The sequence below is a fragment of the Nematolebias whitei genome, chromosome 10, assembly GCF_014905685.2.
Source record: "Nematolebias whitei isolate Nwh7 chromosome 10, NemWhi1, whole genome shotgun sequence".
NCBI lineage: Eukaryota > Metazoa > Chordata > Actinopteri > Cyprinodontiformes > Rivulidae > Nematolebias > Nematolebias whitei.
In genome coordinates this window covers 27,132,916-27,142,533 of record NC_056507.1, presented here as the reverse complement: position 1 = coordinate 27,142,533, position 9,618 = coordinate 27,132,916, and the positions used below count along the sequence as shown (strand labels likewise).

The window sequence follows — 9,618 nt, the reverse complement described above, 5'->3', positions numbered from 1 at the left end:
TTAATGACAGAAAATGTGTGACTGCCAGCTTTAAGTGCAGCAGAGCTCCAAAGGTAATAAACAACAAGAACAAAAAACAAAAGTTGTAATAATCCTTTAATTGGATTCTACAGGGAGAGGAAAGTCGGGCCAAAGTGTGTCAGAGTCTTGAGGTTTAACTCGTTTGCAGTGGGTGGGGAAGAGTAGATTTTATTGCGGGCAGTGCTTTTAATTATACAGAACAAAATATGCTTAAGCTTATAGGATAATCAAAGTCTTTGCCATTTTCTAATCAGTTTTTTTATCATGTTAGATGGCTCTGTGATAAATGCAAGCCTCGACCTAGAGGATAAAAAAATAGAGTATAAACATACTTTTTTTATATCCTGAGGGAGCTTAATCAATAATTACTAACGACTGGATCTAGTTTTAATACAATTAATAAAACTTCACTTATCAGATAATTGTTCCATGTGCTGCTCATGATTGGCCGGCAGATGGCGCTGTTGTTCCGTTTTTACAAATCACCGTGTTCTTATTAGAACTGCACGCTTTCTTTAAGGTTATTTTTATTTTATTTATTTATCCTGATCAGATTCATCGTTTTGTGGAGCAGAGTTCGAGCAGCCCAGTAGAATGACTGTTCATTTCATTAATAATATTTTTAAGGGGGGGCGTGTTGATATAGCTCTACTTCCTGGACCAAAATGGGCAAAAAAAAAAAAAAAGCTTTGCAGAGAGCGTTTCCAGACTGCACACGCGCCGACTTTACGCAGCTTTTCAGCACCCTCAAGGACGTCATCCCGCCTCTTTGACAGCTTTCTCAGAAATTAGAGCAGCTCATAGTGTAGTTTCTTCAAAGTTTTATATATATATATATAATAAATAGTAGTAAAGTATGTCTGGAATGAACTCGCTGGACGCGGTCAAGCGAAGGATCAAATCCTTACAAGATCAAGCAGACGGTGCTGAAGACAGAGCTGAGAGATTACAGAAGGAGTTATTTGAGCAGAGGAAAGCCAGAGAGCAAGTAAGCGTGTTTGCAACGCACACACACCTGCGCATCAGGTCCTCTAACACTTCCTGTGTTTCTGAGAGGATAAAGACTATTTGAGTTGATTTCCTCCAGTCAGATGACGGGATTTCTCCAAACTGCGTCACTTTGACGTTAATAATTGAGAGTTTGAGAGCCCCACTAACTGGTGGCCCGAGGCCCCTGATTTCAAGAAGCATAATCAAGTCAAATGTTTATTTTTTTATTTGTTTATTTATTTTTGGGGTAGACTTTAATTCATATTAACTTGCTCCTAAAACAAAAAAAGCAACATAAAACCATTTTTCTTTCATTTTTGAGACACCAGGAAGTCAAAAAAAAAAAAAAGCTAAACTGTGGCAACATCCAGTGCGCCAGTCAGCTCGTGCTCGTTGCCCATATAAGGGCAGTGGGTTTCACAGCTGCAACACAGACTGTTACACATCATTTCATTTTCTTTTTTACAAGCAGGTTGTGTTAAAATGCAGCTCCTTCCTTGTGGCATGTCCACCCATGACATGCACGTTGTTCCTGCATTGCTGCATGACTCAAGTGAAAAACATTATATTAATTTAAAAAAAAAAAAAAAACATGTTCGCTGTAGAAGTAGCTTCATGTGCATCATGAGGACATTTTTCAATACCTGCGGAGCAATAAGAAAGCAGAAGTCAAACAAAAAACATGATCTCTTTTAATATAAGCCACAGCTAAGCATGAGTTAATTTTTATAACTCTAAACACCCATATGAAGAATATCATAACACTAAATATTTGCAGTAAAATGCTTCCTACAATGCTAAAAGTAGGGCACCTACTGACCTTGTTAACCCTCCATGCTCAGTACTTTAGGATCATCATTATATGAAGCACTGACAAACCTGCAGGAAGTGTTTTTTGTACAGAAATACTAAATATTAAGGATCATGATTATACTCCGAAAACAAAAGGCTTGTGGTCTTTCTGAACCTGAACCACCTGCTTTCTTTGGGCTGATGTGTGTTTGTAGTTAGGTGATTTCCTGGGTTTAAAATGCCGGACGTCTCCAGACGATGCGCTGCTCTTCTCTCCCTTAGGCTGAGGGAGATGTCGCCTCCCTGAACAGACGTATCCAGCTGGTTGAGGAGGAGTTGGATCGTGCTCAGGAGCGTCTGGCAACAGCCCTGCAGAAACTGGAGGAGGCTGAGAAGGCTGCTGACGAGAGCGAGAGGTTGGTTTCTTCCTCTGACCTCTGTAGGTTAAACGTCACGCTCTGAAATGAAACTTTTGGGACTTTATTCCAAAAATAGATAATTATCCATCTTTAAAAAATCTAATTAAATATTTAGGCTGATGATAGCGTTTGAGTAGACGTTCTTCACTAACAATACGGCACTCCTCCTCACAGAGGCATGAAGGTCATTGAGAACAGAGCCATGAAGGACGAGGAGAAGATGGAGATCCAGGAGATCCAGCTCAAAGAGGCCAAAAACATCGCTGAGGAGGCCGACCGCAAATATGAGGAGGCAGGTTTTTCAGCCGCTCGACAAACAGTGAACATCAGTTTGCAGCAATAAGTTCATCTGTCATAAGCAGATGGCAACACATTCATTAAAAAAATCATTCTGCAATAGTTCATTAATACAGAGCACAGATTAAAAGTGCTGTAGGTTAACACGTAATCTAAACCTTTCACCTAATCCCGACAGTGTGTGCTTACTGTAAACACCTGGTGTTTGGTGTAACTGTTGTCGTGCTGCACCTTCAGGTGGCTCGTAAACTGGTCATCATTGAGGGTGACCTGGAACGTACAGAGGAGCGCGCTGAGCTGACAGAAAGGTAAGTCGTTTCACCTCTGTGCACACTCAGACCTGCACGCACACTAGCATGGATGCTGTAGAAAAAATGTGCACTCATTCACAAATGATGAGAGTTGTTTTGGTTCGCACTGTTCTTATAATCTGTGCTGATCATTTGCATGCTCGCCTCGGTTTGAATGAATGGTTTTGGCTGCCACGCCCACTAACAGGCGTGCTCGAACAGCGGAGGAGGAGCTAAAGGTTGTGGAGCAAAGCCTGAAATCACTAACTTCCTCAGTCACACAGGTACAACAAACCAAAACTAACTGAGCTGCCCGTGTCTCCGTCAGTCCTGCCGCCTCCGCTTTGCATTCTGTGCTTGTTCCTTTTCCTGCTTTTATTCTGAGTAGATTAGACGGTTCCATGCCTAACACAGCAGGAGGCTGATCAGGAGTAAGACAGGAAGCATGATAATCCAACGCTGAAACAGCTGATTTTTATATAACACGTAAGAAAATCACATTGCTCTTTTCACATCCCTGCTTGATTTACGGGACCGTTCAGATCCTTTGAAGAGGGATTCTGTGCAGAGGTTATGAGGAAATAATATCTTACCTGTTGTAGATAGATGGCTTTTTTTGACAAACTCAGTTTGGAAAGGTTGTTTATTCTGCACATATTGATGAGCTGATGGCTCATTTGAATAGGGTCAAGACCAAAGTGGATTGCTGCTGTTTCAAAACAACTTCACTCTTTTAAAAACAAAATTGCTGTTCAAGTGAACGACATTTTAAAAACCTTTACATCACTGTCAATTTACATTACATGGTTATATACATACAATCGTCATTTTTGTTTTGTTTGTTCAAGTGTATGAGTAGCAGCTGCAGCAGGATGAAGCACTATCTGCAGTCGTGGACACTTCTGGCAGGATTACCATAATATTTCTACAGGAAAACCATGTAATGAGAAATGAATGGATGTATAAAGCAGCAGTTCCCAAAGCTGGGGTTGTCACCCCATGGTAAGGTCAAAAACACCAGGCTTGTGGTCCTGAGATGATCTCCAAATGTTTATTAAAAAAATAATAATAAAAAAAATCATATTTGGGGTCACAAATCTGAAATTGGCAGAAATCTACTTTGAAACTAATCCCACTTGGATTAGCCATTAGCTCATCAGTCTGGTTAGATTTAAACTCTTAATTCTTTAATCTGAGGACATTCAAAGAGCTATCTACAACAGGTAAGGTAATCATTGCTCATAACCTTTCCACAGAGCTTCTCTTCAAATAATTTTGAAATTTTTCTTTTAATGCCTAAAGAATCACCTCTCTGTTCTCACTTCCTGCTCTGTTAAGGCACATTTGTCTCTCTCGACTCCCATTTTGTTGAATCCTTGTGGTTGTTATTTATTTCATGTCATCCCTCCTCCTCTCTTCCCATCAACCTGTTTGGTGTCTTCCTCTGCTTCTATTGAACCTGGTTCCCCTTCTCTCTGTTTTTCCTCCACCTCCCTCTTTGTGTCCTTGGCCATTCTTATCTCCTCGTCTAAAACACCAGCAAATGCTCTGAGCTTGAGGAAGAGTTGAAAACTGTGACCAACAACCTGAAGTCACTGGAGGCCCAGGCTGAGAAGGTAAGCGTGACTTTCTGGGCCCGTGCATGCTGTTGAAACACCCGGATGGGAAAACGGAGGAGCCCGAGGAGTCATAACTCTTTGTTTTTAGTTAAAAGTGTCACTTTATAGTTAAGTGTGTCTAAATCTACCTGGATATTTAATGTCTCCTTGTTTTTGTCCCACAGTACTCACAGAAGGAAGACAAGTATGAGGAGGAGATCAAGGTCCTCACCGACAAGCTGAAGGAGGTACAGTTTTGGCAAATATTTTGTAGGGCTCGAGGATGATTGAGTCGCTGGTACTGGACCACAGTTCACGTGTTTAACTCGATGTGTCTCTGCAACGCAGGCTGAGACTCGTGCTGAGTTCGCTGAGAGATCAGTAGCCAAGCTTGAGAAGACCATCGACGACCTGGAAGGTAGGCTGTTCTTGCTGCTTTTCATTTTTCTACTGCTTCCCTCCAAACACTATAATATGCATATATATAAAAACATGTAGTTCATTTAAGAAATGAGTGCCATGACTTCTCATTTTTGAACTTTTATACTTCACAATATATTCAACTTCCTTTGCAAACATTTCACCATAAAATACATCAATTCAGTCGGAAACATTGTCCTTTTAACAATCAGCTTTAGCATACTTGCTTTATTTTTGTCTTCTTATGCTACTTTTAGCTTTAAGCTACCATTCTGCTTCCATACCATTCAACTAGAGCTAGCTATTTTATGTTTTTAGGTTTAAGCTACTGTGCTACTTTTAGCTTTTAGCTAGCTTTTTACAGTTTTAGCTTTTAACTGGCATTTTTCTACTTTTAGTTTCCCTTTTACAACTTTTAGCTCTTAGTGCGAATTTTGATGCTTTAGGCTTATATTGTTATTTTTAGCAATACTTTTGCTGTGAATGGCTTTCAGCCAGTGTTTTTATTACTTTAGCTTTTAGCTAGCATTTTTTTCTAAATTACGTCTTTAGCTAGACTTTGCTTCTTTTCAGCTTCAAGCTAGTGTTTTGTTCATTTTAGCTTAGCTTTTCAGCTTCTTCAGGAAATGTTCAGCACTCACTTCATTTTCACAGAATTTGCTTTTTGTCCAGTTTGACATTTTGCATCCCGGTCACTGCGCTGTTTTCAACGTTTTGTTTTCCTTTCTTCTCCTTCTGTCCTTTGAATGGCTCGGACGCTGCACCTTCTCTCCTCCTTTATGTGGCCCCTGCCTTCTTTGCTCTCCTCTGCTGTACCTGCCTCCCCCCTTCCCTTCACCTGTGGCACCCCCACCAACAATAGATGAGTTGTACTCCCAGAAACTGAAGTACAAGGCCATCAGCGAGGAGCTGGACCACGCCCTCAACGACATGACTTCCATGTAATTTTCATCTCTCTGCATCTGCTTGTCTATCCCCCTTTACATCCGTTCACCGAGGCCCCCTCCCCAAATGCATCTTCTTTTGTCTTAATTTTCGATGCCTATTCCAGTTAGGAATATTGCATCTGTCTGTTTTATGTCTTTCATTTTAAATGTCTTAAAACAGACAATGTTGTACTCTTTGTTTGTGCAATTTAAGTTCATCCAGGTTAAATCATTTATGTTATGACCACACCATAACATGATTTGTATATTTGTTTCAGTTTACTGTAAACAAAGGTTATGCATGGAGAGAGAGAAAAGGTGCATGGGTTTTACTTCGATGTGAAAATGATTGTTCTCGTGCATTTTTAAATACATTAAATTTGTTAAATATAAAAGGAATGTTTATAAGGTCCTTTCACCAATTTCATTGAAACTGGATAAAGCAGGTATTTCAATGAACTTAACTGTCCCTCCCCCTTCTGTATTCTTCTACTAACACGGTCTACTTCTGTCCAGAAGAAAGGCCTCATGTTTAGTTGTGAAATCACCCCCCCACCCCTCCACCACCCCCTTGGTTTTGCCGTTGAGCCAGCTGAAGGTCACTTGTCATAGTGGAATTTAGCACCACTGCGACTGATCTCACAGTTTTGCTAAATTACAAGATTATTACGGGAGCTTAAGAAAAGCGTTGTCTTCGTTTGATAGTGCTCTCGAGTGGAGGGCCAGGGTGCGCAGTGCATTTCCCATCATGCATTGTGCTGTTGCGGTGCATTGGTGTGCCTTCTATGGTTCTGGTGTGTTGTGGTGTGTGTCTCATAGGTCCCCACACCGACCTCCCCTCGGTTCACTGTGCTTCTTCTCTCCCACACAGATAAATTGTTTACACCTGGTCAAAGACGCCTCCTCATGCCCGAGCAGCGCCTGTCTGCTCTCCCTCCAGCCTGCTCCCCGTCTTCCCTTTGCTTTCCTTTCCTCCTCATGTTTTCATGTCAGCTATACATCCAATCTCTTGTACAGAATCCTAGAGTCTTTCTGCATTGTGTAAAAAAATAATAAAAAATCCTTCCTTCTATTGTAATCTCTATCTCTTTACTCTGTTCCTTGTTTTTCCTTTCTGATGTCTTAATGTAAAGTGGTTCAAGTAAAATCCCAAAGCCTTTTGCTGTCAAGTCGTGTTATTGATTTTTCTTTTTCATCTTATCAACCCATTAGCTCCATCTGTACAGGGCGTAGTCTTACAAATTTCAGTTGATGTCCTTTTATTTATTTATTTCATTTTTATTTTCTTCAAATATCCTGTGAAGCTGAGGTGTTAGGGATGTGTTGGCAGCAACTTCAGGTGCATGACTGAAAACTGAGCCGAACATTTGAAACTGAAGCATGCAAGCACTTTTGTGAAAGAGATGACAGGAAGTGTGTGAGAGATGATGAGCATTACTGCTAAATCCTAAAAAGATTAGGGCGATCTGGTGAAACGTAGGAGTTGTGGATTCTCATCTGGTGCTGGCAAAGTTGGATGGAGTTGATGTTGGTAAGGTGAACAAAAGAGCTTTGTGTGATGTCTCACATTTGAATAAATACACAATGGCAGAGTCTGAGTCTGTTTTATTTAAAGCGTTATCCTAAATGGAAATAAGCTGGACTGAGTTGTTGTTTTTCTGACGGGAGTGGTTTGACCGTAGGATTAAAACAGAACTATACCGTAGAAAATTTATATGAGACCCATTTTATAGATTTTTAAAAATTAAATGCATAGATGCAGCTGAGAAAATTGTTTATTTTTTTATACTTGCACAGGATTTGATTTTTTTTTAAATCAGGAGTTATGATCTCTGTTTTTGCCTTCTTTTTTTTTTTTGTTCATAATTGAAGTACCATTTCTTTTGTCTTCTTTACCTGTTGCAGTTTCAAAAAAAGTGACAAAATTCTCTTAAAAGTATATTAAAAACCAGTCAAATCATTATTCACTGGTTCTAGAAATATTTTATTGGGCTTTAAGATTTTTTTTTAAAAATTGAAGCTTATCTTTAAAAAGACAAGATATAAAACACATTTTCCACATTTTGATTTTACCATTTTCCTCAGGGCTTTCTTCCATTTTTGTTGTTTCCTTCTTCATACACGTCTCTACAAGCAACTTGTGGAGGAACTGCAGATAGTGCCAGCTGAGAAAAAAAAACATAAAAATGTGTTATTTTCGTCTGGTTTTGGTTAAAACCATGTTCATATCTTGTCTAAAGCTGAAACCATTTGTGATTGAATGTTTTGTTTAAGTAAATGTCCAGCTCGACTAAATTTAAGGTGGGCCAATCCTAGCTCGCTAAAAAATGAAGTTTATTTCTAAAACTGCATTCACATCTTAAAATTTTATGCAAATTTATGCAACCCTTAGAGTGAAGACTACAAAACAAAAATACAAATTATGAACTGAATAGATTCTTAGACAGCATATTTTATTTTCTCAGCTGGCACCAATTGAGCTCCATACAACTTCAACTAGCCTTAATTAGAACTGATTGCTGTTTGGCTATCTATCCCAAAAACACAAAATAAGGAAAAATTAAATATTTTTTTATTATTAATTGAGTATGGTCAGATTCTGTTTTATTTATTGTCAGATAAGTGAACAAATAAACTTAAAACAACAGATTCTTATGCAAACGGAAAACTAGAACTGTATATAATCTGTATTTTAAGGATAACAGCTCTTTTATTAGCAACTGTCTTGATACTAATTCAGTCACAAGTTATTTTTGATACTTTTCATTAAATATTCATCCATAAAATTGTAGAACTGAAAAGTGTCCAATAAAATTGATTCATGCATTTATTTATTTATTTATTTTTAAGCATTTGGTGATTTGATTTGATTTGTGTATGTGTTATTTGCTGTTTTATTTTAAATGCTTGTTTGACAATTCAAACCAATCTAAAGATATTTTCTTTAATTCCATGTATGACTTTTGTACTGTTTGAGTTTTGTGTTGCTGTGAGTGGAATGTTATTTACATTGAAACGGTTTAAATCAGGCATCATCTAAAAATATAACCCACTAGCCCTTCTTTATCCCCATCTCATAAACATGTTTGTGTGTCAGAGAAAGTTGTAGCAGAACACTGTATGGTTTACATATTGTAACTCTTCTTTTTGTTTGTTTGTTTGTGTTTTTTAATACTCGTTATTCAGTTTTAAAAAATCATTGCCTGACGTTAGTGCTTCAACCAGCTTGAATAATAATAATGATGCAAACTAACCCACTGACACATTTGTGTTTGCTTGTGTGAACTAAAACTGTCTTTATCTTACGTTCTAACAGAGAAACTGTCACATGCTAAAGAAGAGAACCTCGATATGCATCAGATGATGGACCAGACTCTAATGGAACTGAATAACTTGTGAAGGCACATCTGACCTCCCCCTGCCAGTTACACACACACACACACACACACACACACACACACACACGCACTGTTCTTTTTTTTTTTTTTTTTTTTTTTTTTGGCTTTTTGCATTTGCACCTTGCTTACAATAAATCCTCCTTCTTGTGCCCTGCCAATGGCTGTGACCAAACAGCCAGAAGCTAATTTTATTGCACAGTTCTGCCCTCAGTGGAACTCAACCAAGGAGCCGAGCCATGGAGAAGTCAAACTTAACCCTTCCCTTTAGTGATATTTAGAGATGCAAATTTTTTTTGGAAGAGTTTTTATGTCTAATGTTTTGTTTTTAAGACATCTGGTAAAATGATCTGTATCATTAGTTACAGAAAATGTTTTTACATCTGCAATAAAGCTGGTCTGAAAAGTTCATAGCTTGATTGTGCACATACCAAACGACAAAGGGGAAAATATTTGCATGTAGTAAAACT

General features: G+C 38.6%; 1 protein-coding gene across 4 annotated transcripts in view; it reads left to right on the top strand.

Annotated features, from left to right (window-relative positions):
- Nucleotides 1–9,198, top strand: part of tpm1 (tropomyosin 1 (alpha)) — an 11,333-nt gene extending 2,135 nt beyond the window's left edge. Inside the window, exons 3-10 of one of the 4 annotated variants that reach the window (XM_037683520.1) lie at nt 2,086–2,219; nt 2,397–2,514; nt 2,757–2,827; nt 4,350–4,425; nt 4,593–4,655; nt 4,756–4,825; nt 5,690–5,768; nt 6,625–7,345. In XM_037683520.1, the coding sequence (XP_037539448.1) occupies nt 2,086–2,219; nt 2,397–2,514; nt 2,757–2,827; nt 4,350–4,425; nt 4,593–4,655; nt 4,756–4,825; nt 5,690–5,768; nt 6,625–6,628 (615 nt within the window). In that variant the 3' untranslated portion in view covers nt 6,629–7,345. Of the gene's footprint in view, nt 1–2,085; nt 2,220–2,396; nt 2,515–2,756; nt 2,828–4,349; nt 4,426–4,592; nt 4,656–4,755; nt 4,826–5,689; nt 5,773–6,624; nt 7,346–9,069 lie in introns of those variants that run through there. The other 3 variants (XM_037683522.1, XM_037683521.1, XM_037683523.1) reach the window with 3 other exon arrangements.
- The last annotated feature ends 420 nt before the right edge of the window (nt 9,199–9,618 follow it).